The 20,614-nt window shown below is 44.3% G+C and overlaps 1 protein-coding gene across 2 annotated transcripts in view; it reads right to left on the reverse strand.

Moving 5' to 3' along the window:
* GRM8 (glutamate metabotropic receptor 8) overlaps positions 1 to 20,264 on the reverse strand; it is an 883,624-nt gene extending 863,360 nt beyond the window's left edge. For both annotated transcript variants that reach the window (XM_069588313.1, XM_069588314.1), the window contains exons 1-2: positions 20,170 to 20,264; positions 9,298 to 10,122 (exon numbers count right to left, since the gene is read on the reverse strand). In XM_069588313.1, the coding sequence (XP_069444414.1) occupies positions 9,298 to 9,807 (510 nt within the window). In that variant the 5' untranslated portion in view covers positions 9,808 to 10,122; positions 20,170 to 20,264. The remainder of the gene's footprint in view (positions 1 to 9,297; positions 10,123 to 20,169) is intronic.
* Between the last annotated feature and the right edge of the window lie 350 nt (positions 20,265 to 20,614).

The following is a 20,614-nucleotide window of genomic DNA, read 5'->3' on the forward strand; positions in this document are numbered from 1 at the left end:
AGAGGCCATTCCACTGATCAGGACTCCTGAGCCATGCATTATTTAATAAGGAACACAACTTCCAAAAGGGCACATAATTAAAAATAGATCCATACAGCAGCTGCTGTGATTATGACCAATAGGAACAGAAATTCAACCAGGCATGAGTCAAAAGAATAAAATGCCACTACCAGACAGAACATTGTTCAACCTCATTTTTGTCTTGTGTACTTTGACTTGCTAAGTCAGCCAGCAAGCGATTTGCAGGGAGCAGAGGTTCTCAAAGCGTGATCGGCAAAACGGCAGCATCAGCATCACCTGGGAACCACTGGAAATACCAGGTCTCAGACCCCAATCCAGACTTACTGACTCAGAAGCTCTGCCAGGGACTCAGCAATGCTGCTTTCACAAGCCCTCTGAGTGATTCAGATGCAGAGTAAAGTTTCAGAGCTACTGGGCAGGAGTCAGGGGCAGCCCCCAGAGGTAAAGTTTCCCCAGAAGGTACAACCTTTGGTTGTTTTATAGCTTTCTAGCTAGCTTCTGAAGAGTCTGGGAAGAAACCTGTCCTGAAACCAAATAAAAGAACTGCCACCTTCAATTTGGCTGTATGCTAAAACTTCTCTTTAAAAAAAAAAAAAAAGTCTCTAAATTTCTTTAAAAAACTAACCACTGTGACCTTTGGGGTGAAAGAGTTAACAGAAGAGCATAGGACTTTCCTTGCAGAAATTTATTTATACATAGTCGGTAAAGAATCTCCCTGCAATGCAGGAAACCCGCGTTCAATTCCTAGGTTGGGAAGATCCCCTGGAAAAGGAAATGGCAACCCATTCCAGTATTCTTACCTGGAGAATCCCAAGGACAGAGGAGCCTGGTGGGCTACAGTCCATGGGGTCGCAAGAGTCGGACACGACTTAGCGACAAAACCACCACCACATATACCCTGACTTGTTCTAGAAAGGCTTTTCAGACAACTTCTTATGCAACAACAACAACAACAATAAAAATGCATAGCACTGTCACAATTCTCTTGGAAAAACTCACTACTTTCCAAACAACCTCGTTATTATTTATGTAAATTTTTAATTTTGGCTGTGCAGCCTTTTTCTCTAGTTGCGGTATACAGGCTTCTCACTGCGGTGGCTTCTCTTGTCACAGAGCACAGGCTCTAAGGTGTGTGGGCTGTAGTCTTTGGCTCCGCGGGGATCTAGAGCTCAGACTCAGGAGCTGTGGCACCGGGCCTTAGCTGCTTTGTGACATGTGGGATCTTCCCCGACTAGGGATCAAACCCATGTCTCCTGCATTGACAGGTGGATTCTTTGCCACTGAGCCACCAGGGAAGCCCTTATTTACTTTTAACTGAATGAAAGAGTCTTTAAATTCTATAGGCTTGTTTTATAGCTTTCTAGCTATCTTCCGAAGAGTCTGGGAAGAAACCTGTCCTGAAACAATTTTCAAAAGTTTCCCACACATGATTTCATATAATCCCATAATAATCCTTCTTTCCCCTGCTCCTTTATTGCCCCTCTCCTCTTCCCTCTCCTCACTCATGCATGTGTGCATGGTAAGTTGCTTCAGTCGTCTCCGACTCTTTGCAACCCTAGGGACCATAACCAGCCAGGCTCCTCTGTCCAAGGGTTTCTCCAGGCAAGGATACAAGTGCATTGCCATGCCCTCTTCCAGGGGATCTTCCCAACCCAGGGATCGAACCTGCATCTCTTTATGTCTCCTGCATTGGCAAGCGTGTTCTTTACCACTAGCGCCACCTGGGGAGCCCGTCCTCACTCACAATCACTAGTTAAAACAATCTTTTTTTTTTTTTGGCTGCACCATGGTTGGCACTTGGGATCTTAGTTTCCTGACCAAGGATCAAACCCAGGCCCCCTGAAGTGGAAACCTGGAGTGTTAACCACTGAACTGCCAGGAAGTCCCTGCCTTATTAAACACAGGCATTAATCATTGTCAGGTCTTAAGATGTCTTCAATATTCACTGTAGGGTGTTAAACCTTTTGAGGCTAGGAAAAGGGAAAGTAAGAAATATTTAATTTAAATTCACCAGTTTAAAATCTGCTCCACCCAACAAGTCATGATGCTGCTTTAACGGTCTGAGCACACAACCACAATACTAACACTGGTTCTAAGTTACTCAATGTCGTAAAGAGCCATGGCCTGTGATGCGGGCCTATGTCCTGTGAGTCTAACTTACAGCAAACTGTTTTGGGGGAATTCGTTAATTCAGCCCCTCTGTTGGTCCAAGAAGGGGCGCTATGACATCAAAATTCACTTGAGAGCTAACAGTGCTCAGGCATCTAACGATGCCTCTGGCATTGTTTTTACTTTTTTTTCTTTTCAAATGATTAAGTGACCTTAAGAAATCAAAGTCAAATACCTTAAAGGATTTATTGAATAAATGATGCTCTATTCATATAATTAAAGTTAAAGTTTTATAGCTCTCAGTCCTGGACAAATAACAGAATCACTGGTGATTATATAATATACCAGTGCCAGGGCTCCACCCCAGTTTTGTTGATCTTGTGTAGGATTTGGGCTTTTTAAAAAACTATCCAGGTGATGGTAACATGCAGCCAGGGTTGAGAATTATTGAGGTGAATCTATACTAACCAATATAGAAATCTCTCTCAGTCACATTCTTACATTAAAAAAAAAAAAGTCATAAGGTATATCTGTTAATAAAATTCTGTGTATGTAACTTTACTGAGAGATATGTGTGTTTGAATATAGCCTCTTTCCATTTTACACTATTTACTTATTCATTGCTTGGACTTTTCAAAATGAGAATGTGCTCATGTCTTTTACTTAATTTTTAATTTTAAAAATCTGTTGGAGAAAACATGCATTGGTAGGAAAATGAGGCAGCACATGAAAATATGGGAATTCCCTAAATATACCTTCTCTCCTTCTTTCTCCTCCTTTCTCTCCTTTTGTTCCTTTTTCTCAAACAGTACAAAAGTAAAAATCCCTTATCTGTTCTATGTACCCAACACCTATTATTTCCAATATCTGAAATTGGGGTGAGGGAGGTGGAAGTGGGTGGAGAGATATGGTTCATTCATTCATTCAGCAAACATTTATTGGGTTTCCAGATAGGTCCATACTAGGTATGGGAAATATAACCACAAATAAAATATATATGCCCTATGCTTATCATGGATATCATCCTGCCCTCATGGAGCTTTGTTACATGTGACAGAGAAACTTAATGTAGTGGAGAGAAGTGAGAAAAGACTTGCCCAAGTGGAAGTAGACTTCATCATGGAAGTAATGACAGCTATGAGAGCTTTAGGAAGCCTGGCATGACCACATCTGGACATTTATGTATCCCTATTGCTGCGAGTTGTGTCAGCGACAACAGGCAGTGCCCATTTCCCCCCCCCCAACACACCCACTTAGAGCCACTGAGAGAGAACACCCGTCATCTCTCATCTGAAGTGAACAGGCTCTTTACAAAACTAAATTAGAGCTTGCCACAGAAGCAAAGGATTGACTGAGGAGTCTATCTTTCAATTTTCCATTATCTATTTGCCATCAAATAAGATTTAACATAAAATGTTACCTCCTGCTGAGTTTATTGATTGGGCTCATTTTTCTGTCCATCTAACTAGATAAGCCTGGATAGGCAGATTTACCTGTTCAGAGTTTAGAGTTAAGAAAGCTCATTGTAAGCAATAAATAACTTGCAAAATGCTTGGCTTGATGGGAGTGGTTGCTGCAATTAGTGGAGTCTCTTGGAAGAAAATACATCTTTGTAAACATAGAAGGGTTGGCGAGCACATCTAGGGTAATGGGATGCGTCACTGTACTTCACTGACTTAACACGAAGGTCAGTTTTAGCCATTTAGAGCCAGGACACTTCCACACGGGGAGAAATTATCTAGCCCACAAGTGGATTTCTATTCAAAAGTCCCATTTGATTATTTTGGAAACCATACACTATAGACTAACCCCCCATCCTTCAATAGTCGAAAATTAACTCTAGGTAAAGTTGACCAGAAAAGCAGGAGAAGGAGAATCCCATCTGACACTGTCCTTTCTTAACCTCAGTGCATCTATGTGGACATTAGCATGCATTACCTCCAAGCGCCAATGTGCTATTTTTAACTTAGAATGTTCAATCTTTGCCCAAACTAAGACATGATTAGTGTTTTGAGAAGCAGATTTGCTCTAATTTAAAGGAGAGGGGTGGAAATTTCTAGAAAAGGAAAAAAAATCCCAGCTCTTTATAAAACATATGCAAATTCCTCGAAACTGCTTTATAAAACAAATTTAAATGATGGGCTTCCTGGCCAAAATACCCAAAAGACCCTCTCATTCTTTGTAACTCTTTTCAAACTACACAATCTCTCTCTGAGAGTTGGACCCCTCTTTTCTTTGGTCTCTCTGCAACGCAGGAGCCACAGAAATGGCAGATCTGCCTTCATGCAGGTTGGAGCAGTTCCGAGTCTTCTGAGTTTGCCACTCTGCAGTTATCCTAATCGATCCTACTATTATCTACAAATATTAACATTGCTGTTGTTTTTGTTCAGCTGCTCAGTTGTGTCCAACTCTTTGCAGCCTCATGGACTGCAGCATGCCAGGCTTCCCTGTCCTCTACTGTCTCCTGGAGTCTGCCCAAGTTCATGCCCATTTGAAGAGGAAAAGTTAAAATTTTATATAACCTCCTGCTTCTTCTGCCTCTGTAACTCAGCTTGCTCCTTGCAAAGTCTGGATCACGTAGGTCTCAGAAAATGGGAACTCACAATACTAAGAACTGGAGCTTATCTCACTCACCCTCGTCCTGCTATTTGCAATCGCCCAGCCTCTGCAAACCCGCAAACCCGCTTAATCATGCCTGTCCAGGTATAAAAACTCTGTAACCCCTTTGTTCAGGGCTCAGAGCTTAGAGTGTTAACTCCTCTGGGCCCGCTGAGCTAATAAACCAGAGTTCTCCAACTCTCTGAGTATGGTGCTTGGTTTCTCAGTTACTGGTTTCTGCAACACTTTGAGTCAGTGTCGCCATCCAACCATCTCATTCTCTGTAGTCCTCTTCTTCGCCTGCCCTCAATCTTTCCCAGCACTTGCTGCTGCTAAGTCACTTCAGTCATGTCCGACTCTGTGCGACCCCATAGATGACAGCCCACCAGGCTCCCCCGTCCCAGGGATTCTTCAGGCAATAACACTGGAGTGGGTTGCCATTTCCTTCTCCAATGCATGAAAGTGAAAAGTGAAGTCAGTGAGTCATGTCCAACTCTCAGCGACCCCACGGACTGCAGTCCACCAGGCTCCTCCGTCCATGGGATTTTCCAGGCAAGAGTACTGGAGTAGGGTGCCATTGCCTTCTCCCAGCACTTGGTTAAACATAAAACAGTCACTGAGGTGATTGCTCTGCTCCTCTATTAACCCAATTATGACATGCGTGTGTGCGCTAAGGCTGTGTGTAGTGCTTCTAAAAAGTTCAGATCATTAATGTTTTGTCTGTGACTCTCAAACTTGTTTTCACTCCCAGTGCTCCTGAGAAACAGGAGACAGTACAATCAGTAAAAATGGTTCTCAGGCGGGAGTTGGCAGGTTCGCACTCACTGGGTCCTGTCACAGGAAAAGCCTCTGAGGTAGTTCTGACTGCTGATACCCCATCCCCTGGGCAGGAGGACAGAGTGCATGCCCCTTGACCCAGGTAGACAATCGCTGGTTTAGTGTGGCATTCTGTGCCCCAGGGGTGGGGCCACAGTGCAGCTTCTGCCCGTCCCCCTCACCAGTAGAGTCTGGCTCCACTCCCTGTCCAATTCACCTCTTAAGTTAAAGAACTGATTTTTTCATTTGCCCCTGAGCTTTGACAGGAAGAGAAACAAAGGGCAACATTCCTTCACTTTTGAAAGGAGCAGGACCAGCTGTATTCCAGGGCAGAGGAGATGCACAGGCGCATGGCAGTGGGCTACTGGTGTGCTCAATCATGTCCCACTTTCTGTGACCACACAGACTGCAGCATGCCAGGCTCTTCTGTCCATGGGATTTCCCAGGCAAGAATCCTGGAGTGGGTAGCCATTTCCTTCTCCAGGAGATCTTCCCCACCCAGGGATGGAACTCATGTCTCTTGAGTCTCCCGCCCACTGTTCTCCACCCCAAGAAGTGCCATCTCTGGGGGGCTAAATGAACCTCCCTCCATGTCTGAATTCCCTTTACAAAGATACACCATTTCATCAAACCACAATTCGTGATCCCACGAAAAACAGAATCTTCCTCTGACTTAAACAGACATGCTATATGCAGATGGCATGCATGCACGCTACGCATATACCTCCTTTCCTGAAACAAGGCTGCAGTTAGGAGAACACAGAGAGACAGGAGGCCAGGAAAGACTGCCAGGGAGGGTCAGACTGCAGGAAGAGGAAGCTGGGGCCCGGAGGACTTTGTCTCCTTCACAATGTAGCCCAGGCAGATACTACATGGCTTTACCCAGACTGTCCATAAAAAAAAGAGAACTGAGACATTCGGAGATTACTTCTGATTTCAGCCCAAATATTTTCTATATAATTTTAAACAGATTCTAAAAAAAACCCAACTAATGCTTATTGTTGAGCAGGACAGTGATAAATTCATTAATCAAGACCTTGTTTCCATCCCTCACAGTCAGGGTTAATCGTTTGTGGGCTTCCAAACCAAGATGCTCAACCTTCTGAAACTCCATTAATCCAGGAATAAGTGGCACTATATTGATATCCAGGAGTTTTTTTAGATACTATGGGTCATATGCTGTCCTGGAGGGTACCAAGCTCCATAAAATTGTCCAAAATGTTTAATTTTATTCACAGTCACAGCATTTGGTTAATCAAAGTATTAATTTTTCAAAAGGAAGTGTAAGCCCATCCCCAATGCATTAATTTGCCAATTATTCCTTTGACAACTATTCTAATATTTCATGTCAGTCCTAGCATACATGTTTAAACAGAATATATTTTCACACATAAAGTGAAACATTTTCTATTCCAAAAGTGACCATCATCATTTCATAATTAGTATCAGTGTGGAGCACTGGCTGGAGGTCTCATATAAATCATCAAAATAAATGAAAATGGCACAACAATGAAACTGCAATTATCAATTCAGTCACATGGTTCCAGGTTCAGCTAGAAGACAGGCTGATCACGTACATCTTCTCACTTGCTTATAAAAGACAAATCTTTCAAGCCCCAGTTATTTGGTTAAAAAATATATCTGCTTCCAGATATTAAATGCTCACTCTGGACCAGCATACTGGTCTTAGTTATGACCCCTAGCATAACCAAGATCTCCTCCTGGCTAAAAGGCAGGAATGGCAGCCCCTTCATCTGCTGACGGTTGGTTTCCAGAATTGGCCTACAGCAATGGACTTTGCCCAGAGTCAATGGTAGTTCTCCCACCTGGTCAAATAAGGTCCCTCAGAGTCACCCAAGAGGGTGAGGGGAGAATTGGCCTGTCAGTGAGAGAAGAACAAAGCAGAGAGAAGCCAGGTATAGAATGCATTAAAACAAAACCTACCCTTCAGGTGGCCTGAGGTTTCCTTTGGCAGCCCTAACAAAGGACAGTCAGGTCCTGATGGAATCCTTCATCTTCATTTTCTCATTAAATAATCCAACAGAGTAACACAGGTAAGGGGTTACCTTGCCTCCAGGTAGGGGGTCAGTTGGCCCAAAAGAAACTGCTAACAACTTTATCCAGTTTCCTTTGAAAGTTTCCAGAGATGGAGAACTAGAGCACCTTTGGCCACCTATTTCAATTTGGCATCCTTCTTGCCAAGGAGGCTTTTCCTAACATCTGGCTCAAACATCTCAGGTATTCCCTGATGCTTTTGTGTGACTCTTCAGTACCCCTTAGATACAGAGCAATTCTGCTCAGCAGCATCCTCATTTGAGAAAATTTCATCAATCTGAAAATAGTCATTAAGCTGTCTCTTACCATTCTCTCCTCTAAACTAAGGGAATTCATACAGAAGCCAGGGGGATGTTATAGACATGAACCAGACTAGATGGTCCCCCAAGACAGCTTCCAAACCAGAAAGACTTTGAACACTTCTATTTTTTTTAAGTTTTCCATCACTTTGTTCATTTTCGTCATTATATCTGTCATCTATCCAACCTCTCCATATTCTTTTAATATTTTTAAATCTAATACACACAGAAACAGTTTCTCATAATATTAAATGAAGACTCATTAATTCAGAATAAGCTGGAAAATTCATGTCCCACTAAGTAAAAAAACCAGAGTGAAAAATATTTTCAGTTTTTAAAATGTTGCCTATTACCAAAGACTACATAACAAATATTAATAAATAAAATGAGAATGTTAATGAAAAATAAGTTACAATAACTGTATGGGACTTTATGCCTTCAAACTATTGTTTCATATTTATATTCTTTTGCCAATTTTATCTGATATGTAAATGCAATCTGTAGGTAATAGATCATCCTAAACCAAAAAGTTTCAAGTTATCCTGCTAAATCTGAGCTTTTACTACAATAAGAATTACATATAATTATTCTAAGTCTGCATCAGGCAGTCTGAATTAATGAGACGCTGCTCCATTGTAGCTAGAATAAACCTGACAACTTCAGGGCCATCTTCTAGTCCAGAGTGTCACTCCCATCTACATATTAGTGATAAATACAATTTCCTCACACAGGAACTTTTGTCATAACAGAGCATCCCACATTAAGGAAGTTTCACCAAGTAAATTATATACCTCAAATACCATAGAAACGTTTGATCTGATAAATGAGCTAAAAATTCATTAGACTCTCAAAAACTACCTGCTTTGCTTTAAACTCAGCCCAGTTATGTACACATTGCTATATGTAAATGGATAACCAACAAAAACTTATTGTATAGTACATGGAACACTGCTCAGTGTTATGTGCCAGCCTGGATGGGAGAGGGGCCTAGGGGAGAATGGATTCTTGTATATGTATGGCTGAGTCCCTTCAATGTCCACCTGAAACTACCACAATATTGTTAACAGACTATACCCCAATACAAAATGCTTTTAGTGTTAAAAGAAATAAAAATTAAAAGAGAATATCACAAGATGCTGAGGACTCAACATGTCATGGGAATTATCATCTGTTCAGAAAAAAAAATTGCAAGTAATCCAATTAATTGCTTTAAAAACGTGGAACTAAATCAACGCTTGTAGAAACCTAGACACAAACTCCTCTCTTTGGAGAAACTGTGGCCCTGAAAGAGTCTATGAGTACCTTTACTGGGTTCACTTTCTTCTTAAACCTGCAGCTGGAACCAGGACAACTTATTGTCTTTTCACAATGGTCAGAACTGTCTAGTACCTTTACCTACCTTAAAAAGTCTTAAAATGTTAGCCACCATGATGGACACGGAGCTCGCGGCAGCACCGATAACACCAGAAATCTTGTCAGGCTTGGTGAAAATGGGCGGATCTCCATTAGCACATTTCACATCCGAAGCATCCTTTTCTATCAAAGCCTGCACAAACGTTAGGGACTGCTCCAAAGCATAGGTGTCCCTGGAGCAGGTGTCAAGGATCCGTACACCCAGAGTGATATTGGAGAGGAGATCAGGGTCCTTATTAATCTGGTCAATTGCATAAAGCATGGCCTCCAATCTGTGGATCCCCTTCTCTTTCTTCAGCTCCCCACATGGCACCCCTCTCTCTCCCTTTGCATGGACAGGAAAGAGACCTCCCAAAATGATGTCCCCATCCACTCGAATGGAATGGGCATACTCTTGGCTGTGAGTTCTTTGCATCATCGTGAGGATCCAGTAGAACTTGGCCGTCAGGAGAAAGAAACAAGGGCAAGAGGCTGATCGCTTTCCCTCACATACCATTTTCTCCACGGGCGGTGTTGCAATCCAATACCCAAAGTTTATTCTTGCCACAGAAGAAGGGGGACCACCTGAGGCTGCACCTTCTGGAGGCTACCATCAGGGCCCATGGGGAAAAGGCTCTGTGGGTTTTAGCAAGTGTTCTTGATTTGAATGTCACAGTGAATTTCCATCAGATCCCATCAGGTTCTATTTTATTTCCACATAAAGTCAACTTGCCTGGAATGATGCAAAAATCAGAGAAACAGCTGAGGTTCTGAGGTTGGGATGAGGTCACCAATTCATATCCTTGAAGTCAGCCCTGTAGCAGAATTATTCCTGGAGGGCAGAAGGAAGAAAAGAAAGGGTTACATTCAATGGGCCTACATTTTTCACTTCTTAAGCCCTGTTTGCACTGACCTCTTTTTCTGTTGTTTCATTTTCACTATTCAGTAAGAAACTAATTCTTTCTGTCCCCTTATGATTCTGAACACCTGGCTGCACTGCATCTAAACAGAGAGATGGATGACACTTTTGGAGCAAGAGAAACAGAAAAGTTATCAGGAACTAGGTTGACTCTTCCAAATCAGAAAGTGCTTTTATTTACCATTTTATTTCAACAAATCCAATTTCCATGAAGGTAAAAAGCCTGTGATTGATGGTATTATTTCTTTTCAAATCTGTTTTTACTTTTTACAGCTGTCTGAATTTAGCATTTAAATTTTGTCCACAAAATCAGAATGAAAGGCTATTTTCTGTGATGTATTCAACAAGCCAGTCATCTGTTAATGACATTTTTTGGTGCCTCAGATTTCCCGAGGGAAAAAGTGATTATTCAATCACACAAAAAAAAGAGAGAGAGAGAGAGAGAGAAAATCCACCCAAGGATCCCAAAATATGTAAGTTTTAGAGCTTATGAAAAGATTAAACATAGACTGTCAGTGATTTCATGTAAATTATCTTATTGTTCTCTGGTAATAAAAAATGACATGAAAATTAAACATATAGGGTGGGTTATGTGTGAAAAAATATTCCTATCACCTTTGTCTGTTTCCTATTAATTTGTCAGAATGGAAGCAATGGGTATGCTTGCAGTTCTGAAGTAAACACTCCTTGATCCTAGAATCACTATGACCAAATCAGAGCTGGAGATGAACTAGAGTTTCTCAATTTTGTCTGACTCAGTGGGAAAAAGAGTCATTCCATCAAGACGAGAAATAACCAAGAGTGAAAACAACTACAAGCAAATCTGTAGAAGTTTATTCTAAGACCTTAACTCTTGAATATTCCATGAGACTTTTTCAAAGGACTTTAGTGGAGGTTTAACTGAAAATGGGAACTGACTTCATGGAAGGGAATTTGATATTTGAAATGTACATGCAATTAACAGAGTAAACACACCAATGTATTTTGCTAGAATGGGTAATCTAATGTTCATTTCTAACCTATTTATACAAACAAGTTTGGAACCTGAAATGTGGATAATTCTCCTCTACCCTAGTCAACCAACATCTGGTTGTATTTTCCATTCACTTGTTCAATTTCCAGTTCATAAAGTTTTCATCCTGTCCTCACTATCCCAAAGGAGAGGATGGTGCCTCCCTAGAGAACAACTGAACATATGTCCAAAACCCTTCAGAGAAAACTGCATTTTTTTCAATCTCAGATGAAGAGAGAGGACTCATCAGAGCCCACTGCCTGGAATTTCATAGTGCACACCTGGAATACATTCAGAAATACAGCCAATGACCCAGTCTGTTGAGGCAGTTCTTGTCTGCCCATGATAAGCATTTCCGGACTCTTGACACTTGCCAAGCCCTGGATTTTCCCAATTCTGCCCCAAAATACTCAGACCTTTTCTGTTTTTACTCACCACTTGTCAGATGCTCTATCACATGTAATTTTCCTAGCAGCTGCCTCTCCCACAGAAAATCTGATTTGGCAACAGGCTGACCTCAAGGCATTCCACAAGAGGAAAACACTTAGAAAGTCAAGTTGACTTTCTGGATGAAGCCACTGAAGAGATGGACCATAAATTACACCAACCACCCATTAAGAGTATTGTGTTTTACAGTTTTACAAGGAAGACCAGTTAGAAGACAATAAAACCTTAACTCTGACCACTAACTCAGGGCTTGAGACCAAGTCCACAGGGCTGGGCTGACCCTGAGTGTATCCTTTCTGGCAGAGCACAGAATGAATGGATACTCAAAGAAGAGATGATGAAGGGGAAAAGGGAATGTGCTGTTCTTCAAAGACCAGCCTTTCTTCATTACTCCGAGCCACCTCCCAAGTACTTAAAACACTTCAGAGAATAAATGGTTTTCAATTATAGATGACCATAAACACAGTTCATCTGTTAATTACAACTCATCCTTACCTCTGCCACTCACATAGCACTAACCTAGCTCCCCTTGCTGTACAGCCCTGGAAATAGTAAAATTGAGTTTCTTTTAAAGGTACGCATCCCATAGGTCTGTTTAGAGCTGTAAGTTAAGGAAAAGTTGGGGAGTGAGTAACAGAGAAAAAAGAGCTCGTTTTGTTTAGTGGATGTGATAAGCCCTTCAGGCATGTCCAACTCTTTTCAACCCCATGGACTGTTGCGAGCCAGGCTCCTCTGTCCATGGAATTCTCCAGGCAAGAATACTGGGTTGGGTAGCCATTCCTTCCTCCAGGGGATCTTCCCGACCCAGGGATTGAACCCAGGTCTCCCACATTGCAGGCTTAGCCACCAGGGAAGCCCTTGTTTACTGGATGAATGCTCTTAAATGGAAAACGAGAGGTTCCATTTTGGTTTTTATTTATTGGGCAGTTTACTGGTATTTTTGCTTAAGTTTCCTCCTTTGCAACATAGAATTAATGGCACATAACCTCTCTGAAGCTCAGTTTCTGGTCTGTAAAGGGGTGTCAGAATCCACCGCATGGCACAGGTTATGTCCTGGCACAGGGTAAGTGCTCAGTAAACAGGACCTATCATTGCTAATTTAGTCTGTGGTTCATTTTCCACTGAAGCAGAGCAACTGTTTCCATATATGCCCAGTTGGTGAGGCTGTAACTGAAAATTTCCGTCACTTTAAAAGTAAAATCAGAGCTACTCATAAAATATTGAAATACAGCAGTTATTTCAAAATCTGATACATTGTCATAAGAATCAGACTCCTGATGGCTAGAAGGCTTAGTTTTCCTTTTAAATTCTAAGGGAAAATATATTTGAAAGTTTGTGGAAAACGACATAAATCTGGTGGCATCATATAATCTTGCATTACCTAATCTTGCTCTTGGGCAATTCTTGGGAGCTTTCATCTAAACTCATCCTAGTCAGAGTCGATGAATTTTAACGAAATAATGACCTTTTTGTGCTACCGAGCCAAATAGCTCTACTTCAGGTTCTGGGCTTGAGTTAAAATCAGTTTTTCTCTGAAACTGACCTTCCTCTGGGTCTCAATACAAACCCGCCTGAGCTGATGGACTTCTTCAAAGAGGTGTGAGGTCCACACTCCTGAAAACATCCTCTGAGAGGAGCAGACACCTTCCACTACTTCTGAGCCCTCAGAAGGGCCTTTCAGGAGGCTTAACCATTAAATGCCCATGCAGCCCTGTTCATTACCTCCCAGCTAGTCCTACATACATGGTATAAGGGTACCCTGCAGAGCATTAGCACTTCCATTAGCCAACGCACTGGCCCAAGTCTGCTGGGGAGCAAGCCCCCTGGCTGGGATCTGAATCTGGTTCCAGCTGTTTTCTGAAAGTATGGACAGCTCCTCCAGGGCCAAGACCCTGAATTCTGCTTCTTTTTATTTTCTAGGTACCTTCTCTGTGCATGCTTACAAAATCACTTCAGTCATGTCCAACTCTTTGCAACCCTGTAGACTGTAGCCTGCCAGGCTCTTCTGTCCATGGGATTCTGCAAAGAATACTGGGGTGGGCTGCCATTTTTTCCTCCATGGGATGTTCCAAGCCCAGGGATTGAACCCATGTCTCTTATGTCTCCTGCACTGGCAGGTGGGTTCATTACCACTAGCACAACCCAGGAAGCCCTACCTTCTCTGTATCAAAGACTCACCTAACAGAGTATCCGTTTCATACACCAAGCTCTTACCTAAATGAGAGGGGAAAAAAAGGCTCAAAGAGGTTGAAGATGGCCCAAAGCCCTGAATGGCACCACAGGCAAAGTCCTCCGGTGGGGGGGGGGGGGGGTCCTGCCCTTTGAGGAAACCCCCCAGAGCTGCAGAGACTGACTGGGACAACACAAGGAGTAGGCCCTGCCCCTCCACTGAAGTCTTTCAGAAACAGGCACAGCTTTGTTGACCAGCTCTTTAAGAAAAACAATGCACTCATTAGGAGGGGTTACCTGGGGGCATTTCCAGGGCAGGGTGATTTCTGAATCTTTCAAAGGACTGAGAATATCAAATGCAGTTTGTCCAAACGCCTCAGCTTCAAATCAGGTTTCCCAGGCAGCCTGATGACAGTGAGAACAAAACCACCAAACCCTGTGGTGGGGGGTTGGTGAGGAGTGGGGGTGGGGGGGCGGGGTGTGGATCTATCAGGGGCTGTCACCAGGTCTTCCTCCAGCACTTGGCTAGTGCTTTTGAGACACGACAGGGTAAAATCCTTACAGGAACAGAAATAGCCAAGGATTGTAATCATTTTCTCATAAAAAGGCCAAACAGCCTCCCTCTGCTGGAATCTATTCAGCTCTTTAACAAAAAGGTTAAACCAAATATTGTCATCAATTCACAAAATTGCAAATTTGGCAGTTTCTCCCCACACTTGCAGCCCTTTTTCGGCTGCTATAGAAAATGCATCAGATTTGTTTGTCACCTCCTCTGCCATCATAGGTGTGCACAGCCCTGGAATTCTGGTTGAGGCAGTGAGGATGGGCTAGACAGGCTAGACTCTCCTACCAGACTCCCTGGTAAGAGAGTCCCAGATTTGGATCCTTGAGAAACAGTGTCAGACTTTATTTTGGGGGGCTCCAAAATCACTGCAGATGGTGATTGCAGCCATGAAATTAAAAGACACTTACTCCTTGGAAGAAAAGTTATGAGCAACCTAGATAGTATATTCAAAAGCAGAGACATTACTTTACCGACTAAGGTCCGTCTAGTCAAGGCTATGGTTTTTCCTGTGGTCATGTATGGATGTGAGAGGTGGACTGTGAAGAAGGCTGAGCACCGAAGAATTGATGCTTTTGAACTGTGGTGTTGGAGAAGACTCTTGAGAGTCCCTTGGACTGCAAGGAGATCCAACGAGTCCATTCTGAAGGATATCAGCCCTGGGATTTTTTTTGGAAGGAATGATGCTAAAGCTTAAACTCCAGTACTTTGGCCACCTCATGCAAAGAGTTGACTCATTGGAAAAGACTTTGATGCTGGGAGGGATTGGGGGCAGGAGGAGAAGGGGACGACAGAGGATGAGATGGCTGGATAGCATCACTGACTCGATGGACGCAAGTCTGAGTGAACTCCGGGAGTTGGTGATGGACAGGGAGGCCTGGCATGCTGCGATTCATGGGGTCGCAAAGAGTCTGACACGACTGAGCAACTGAACTGAACTGAACTGAACTGACAGTCCCTGGCTGGTGACACTCAACATGTCACTTCACCTCTGTTTGCTTCCATTTCCTCATCTGTGAGATGAGTGCGACGGACCATATAATCTCTAAGGTGTCTTCCAGCTTCCCATTCTGAGGTTCTATTATTTAATAATAAAGGAATATGAGATTATGCTCAAAACACCAGAGCAAGACTTTGCCAACAGAACACAATAACTGATTTTGTTTGCAAGCTGAGTGGCTTTTTCCCATCAGTAAGAAAGGATTGTGAAAGCTCTTCTCTAGGAGCAGGTCCCACATTAAGAAAATCTGATACAGGAGAAGCTCAACTTACTAAACAGATAAATTAAAAGGTGATTATTTGCATTACAAAAGAATTCACCACGGGTTTCCTTTAAATAGCTAAATCCCCCCATGCATTTAAAATGCAATCTGATTTAGGAGAATTCAATTTGTGCCATTTTTTAATTTTTAATAACACAGCCATTGCATAAAAAGACCACATTTAAAGTAATGAGAAGCCACTTTTATAATATGTATCATATAAGGAGAGGGGAAGGGGTGGAACCAACATTTATTGAGTGCTACAATGTGCCTGCAACCCACTCCAGTACTCTTGCCTGGGAAATCCCATGGACAGAGGAGCCTGGTAGGCTACAGTCCATCAGGTCGCAAAGAGTCAGACACAATTGACCGACTAAACAACAAACACAACATGCCTGGAGCCTCACATATGTTATCTCATTTCCACTGCATGATACACCCAGTGAGGTTGTATCACAGCCTCCACTGGAGATATAAGCAATCTAAAAGCAGAAGGATTATATGACTACGTCTAAAATCTTGGGCACAAATTCACATGGACTGATTCTACCTTCTTTCCCTTACCTCACACTCTTGGGTGCAGCAGACCGTGATGGATGGCCAGCTGACCTTGATTTGAAGGTTTGAACTGTGAATGTGCTGCCATCCTAGGGTCTGAGAAGTGCCCCCCAGCACTCACTCCACAGCACAGGGTAAGTCACTAACCTGGGACCAGTTTGTTTCTAAACTGAGGGATGACTTCTGGCCACCTCCCAGGGTTTTGAAATCAAATGATACAATGTATATCAAAGTACTTCATAAACTGCCAAGTGCTATAAGAATGCGCAGGGACCCTATTCTTTAACAATCAGTCCTACAATTGAAATAGTTTACTGATGTACTGTGCTTAGAAGACTTGGAAGCCCTGAAGAAAAAACACTTTTCCATCATACACAGGGCTGGTCAGACCTTAACAAGTCATGTGTCCAATGAATCAAAAGAAAACTGGAAGGAAGGACATAAGAGGAAAGTCAATGGAGATCAACATCTGGCTGGAGAGCCGAAGTTCATGGACACTTGAAGCATCCAAGAGGGTTATTCTGGAGAAAGTGGTGACAAGATATTCTTCTGTAGGGAGAAGAGGACAAGAGGAAGCCTTCCTAAGTTGTATGCAGGATATGATGCAGAGCTTCTACCACTAAGGCTTTTACCACCGGAAAAGTTGGCCAATAAACAGCCAGAAGACTTCTGTCTGCAGATATACCTTTGCCTGGAAAAGTATGTGCACAGTAATTTGCACGTACGCCTCTTTAGCCTCTCCTACATCTTCACACTTGCGCACACCTGCTCCCTCCTCCCCCAGACCTGGATCTCCCCTCCGTCAGGGCTGATGTGTATGTTCTGCAGGTCAAAATCTTAAGACTTGGTTCTCCTGTTACTTTGGCCCTCCCCAGGCAGGGAGCAAATTCATCAACAGGGATCAAAACCTGCAGATGCATTACTTGTCATCCCCCAACTGGAACATCTGCATTTTATAAGACTGTTTCCAGGAGATCCACAATTTCTTTACCAAAGAAATGTCTCTAATAGTGATTAGGACTGACACTGTAACAAGCCAAAGTGGGGAGTGACCCTGAGTCTGGAGCCTCTCAGATCCCTCCCACAGCAACGCCCACCACTGGGAAGGCAGGTCCTGGGAGAAGAAGGCACCGTGCTCAAGGTCCTCCATCAGGGAGTGAGTTATCACAACTTAAATTCAAGTACTAAGTAGAAATGAAAATCAAAGCAAAGAACTCTCTGAGCTAAGAAAGAAAGGAGGAAGAAGGGAGAGGGGGAAGCAGGAAAGGAAGGGAGAAAGGGAGGGAGGAGGAAAGAAAGAAAAGAAAGGGAGGGAAGGAGGGAGAGAGAGAAGAAGGAGAGAACGGGAAAATCTAAATTTCTAAATCTAAATCCAAACCTAAATTTAGCAGACAGAACCCTGCCCTCCTTGGGATGGAAACATTATAATTCAGCTGATTCTCCATTGACATCCATTTCTCCCAGAATATCATGGGGTGACCATGCCCCCACCAGAGCAAACTACATGAGTGAGTCTGGCGATGTCCAACCAGGTCCTGTCAAGAAAACATCAGCAATTACCTGAACCTTAAGACACCAGCCTATTCAACAGGCATGGAGATGTGGCCAGATCTTTGTTGTGGGTCCAGTTAAGAGATAAGTCCATGCAACCATTTCTTTTTAAGATACTGGGACAGCGCAACCCCACTCCCCGGATGAAAGCAAAGTCCTCTTTCTGTTGGGCATCCTAACTACAGGAGGAAGAGGATGAGAAAGGAAGTTGGAGGGGGGAAAAGATCCTTTCGACCCTGTACACATGTGTACAGTGTCCTGTGTCTCATGCCCTGAAGATAGTGGAACGGTTCTTCCACAATGATTGGCATGAGATGTTGCCAATGTGAATGTCAGCGGGTTGTTGCTGCACAAATACCAATTAAACAAGCCCCACAGCAGCTGCAACCTGCCCAGCCAACTCTGAAAACAGCACATCTCTCCAGACCTCTAACTTTCTCCCTCACTCACTGGAGCCCAGCTCTTCCTTTTATTATTCCTTTTGGCATTAGATGTTTTTAGAATTATTCAAGTAGTAATAATTTGTAAAAGGAGCAGGAGGGCAGAACTAGTTAGCACCAACCAAATAGAACAAATGGAGCCTAAATAACAGTAAAGAGCTGTGTTCTCAGCATCTTTTTCTTTATTCTAGATAAATCCTCTGCCTGCCGGGAGCCTCCTCTTATCTGTTCCTCCCCAAATCCCCGGTTTAAAGGCAAGGTTTCTTTGTCTTTATACCAAGTATGATACAACCTGTAAGTTGACTCTGAAATGAAAGAACTGCATTTTAAAAAATCTTACTTCATTTTCCCTGGTGGGTAAACTTTTCCCTTCAAAATCATCAAACCACGTATTTTCAAGAACCAGACAATGAATTTCATACAGCTGATTCTGTCTCCGACAGAGATCTTTCAGGGCATCAGTCACAAGCAAGTGACCGAGGTAAACTAACGTGGTTTCTGTAGCCATTTGCAATTATTGACAAACAATTTCATAACGGAAAATGGAAATTACAGTCGAGTGCAATAAACTGTTTATCCAAGATCTACCTGCTGGTGGCTCTTTTTCTTTTTTATTTGTTTCTTTCAAGCGAAACAGCAGCTATCATCGCATGCATCTCTCCCGTTTAAGATGTGTCTTATCAGAATCTCCACCACCAACCCGGTTTTCCAGTTCGTCTGCTGGCAGGATTTGTATTCAACCGCGGTGGTGGCCGAGACGGTAGCTTATTCTTGGGTGTTTGCGAGACTCCCACGCCGTCAGGTCTACGGGAAGGGATCACCCCCAAATGGCAAATAGGGCATTTACTCCTCCTCAAGCGGGACTCGCTTCGGTGTCTGAGGGTTTGGGGCTTCTGCAGCTGGCGGGTGGGTCTGTTTTCATCCCCACTCTCCTAGGCGCTCACATACTCTCTGATCCTGGGCTCCGCAATTTGGGCCACCAGGAAAACAAGTCTTCAGGGCAGCCTGGAGGGCGGAGGGGTGTGGGGGGTGGGGTCTTGCGCAGTTGGGTGACTCGCACACCCTTCTGCATTTCATTTGCACCGAGGGAGCGAGTTCGACAGACGTTGGGGGTGGAAGAGAGGGGGTCTGTTATATTTTCACCAACTGTACTAACCTCAAGGGATCTCCGAGCTGTTTGGCTGAGCAGCTGGGCTTGCTCTCGGTGCGGCTCAGAGGGTTCTCTACCTCTGCCGAGATTTCAGCCCGCAGCCACTCACCCCACCCCCGCTCCCCTCTTCCCTGCCGCATCTTCCTTTTTCTTCTCAGTTCCTTCGGCTGTTGAACCCAGGCTCCGGGTAGAGCCAGGGCCTTAGGAGAACTACCCAGTCCTCTGGCTTTCCCGCGCCGCCGGGGTATTGCGGCGCCGCCCCAGTCCCCCCGTGCGCCTGGGCAATCTAGGTTCCGCGCGCAACCGGGCAGGGAGCGCCTCCTCCCCCGACGCACCTGGCACCCAGAGTACCCACGCCCCGCGCGGGTCGGTGCCAAACTGGGGCCACGCTGGCTGCAGGTGCTTCGGAGGAGCTGTCGGGTGCCTCGCCTTTGCTTTTTAAACTCAAGATTCCTGAGACCATTCCTTCCGCCTTCCCCTGCCCCGCCCCCCCGCCATCCCCAGTAGGACACGGAACTCCAATGTTTTCCCAAAAGCCGAAAAGGGGCGGGGGGTGGGGGGGAATCCCAGTCTCACAGGGCTAACTCGGTGAATGCAAACTCGAGGCAGACGTATCCTATGTCACGATGTGTGGTCCCGCGAACGCCTCAAGTACCCGGCTTCTCCCGCGACCCCTCATCTTCCCTAGATCCTGGTTAGCTTCATCCAGCCCCACGCTCAAGAAGGCGGGGGGCTGGGGTTACCCCAACTCATCCTGGAAGCCTGTAACTTCGAAAATCCCTCCCGTTACATTCGCAGAACGGAGGTACCTCGTCATCTCGGTGGGGCAAGTCCGGATTCCGCCAGGAGTAGGTCCGGGAGGTCACCCGGGCAGGCAGTCCAAGGAAGAACGCTTTACAATCCTGCCGCCGCGCTCCCCATCCGAGCACTCTAGGCGCGCCTGCCCCTTCCCGTCACCCTTCAGTCTCCCATTCGCCGACTAAACTTTTGGGGGACCACATCTCCAAGCCTCGGGAGTTTCATGCTAAAGCCTCCCTCTTTTCCGAACCTCTTCACTGGAATGTAATCACGGGAAGATAAGAGGGGTGGCTGCCTTGTTCTTTGCAACGTAAAATCAACAGACACCCAATCAAGCTCCAATGCCCGGCCAGCCCCTCGCCCCCTGGTGCCCACTCTCCCTCGCCTCCCCCCCATTCCCGTCACCTCCGCCCACTAGTTCTCTCTCAGACTCCGGGTGCGCAAGGCCATCTACTT

Source organism: Ovis canadensis, chromosome 4 (assembly GCF_042477335.2).
Source record: "Ovis canadensis isolate MfBH-ARS-UI-01 breed Bighorn chromosome 4, ARS-UI_OviCan_v2, whole genome shotgun sequence".
Taxonomy (NCBI): Eukaryota; Metazoa; Chordata; class Mammalia; order Artiodactyla; family Bovidae; genus Ovis; species Ovis canadensis.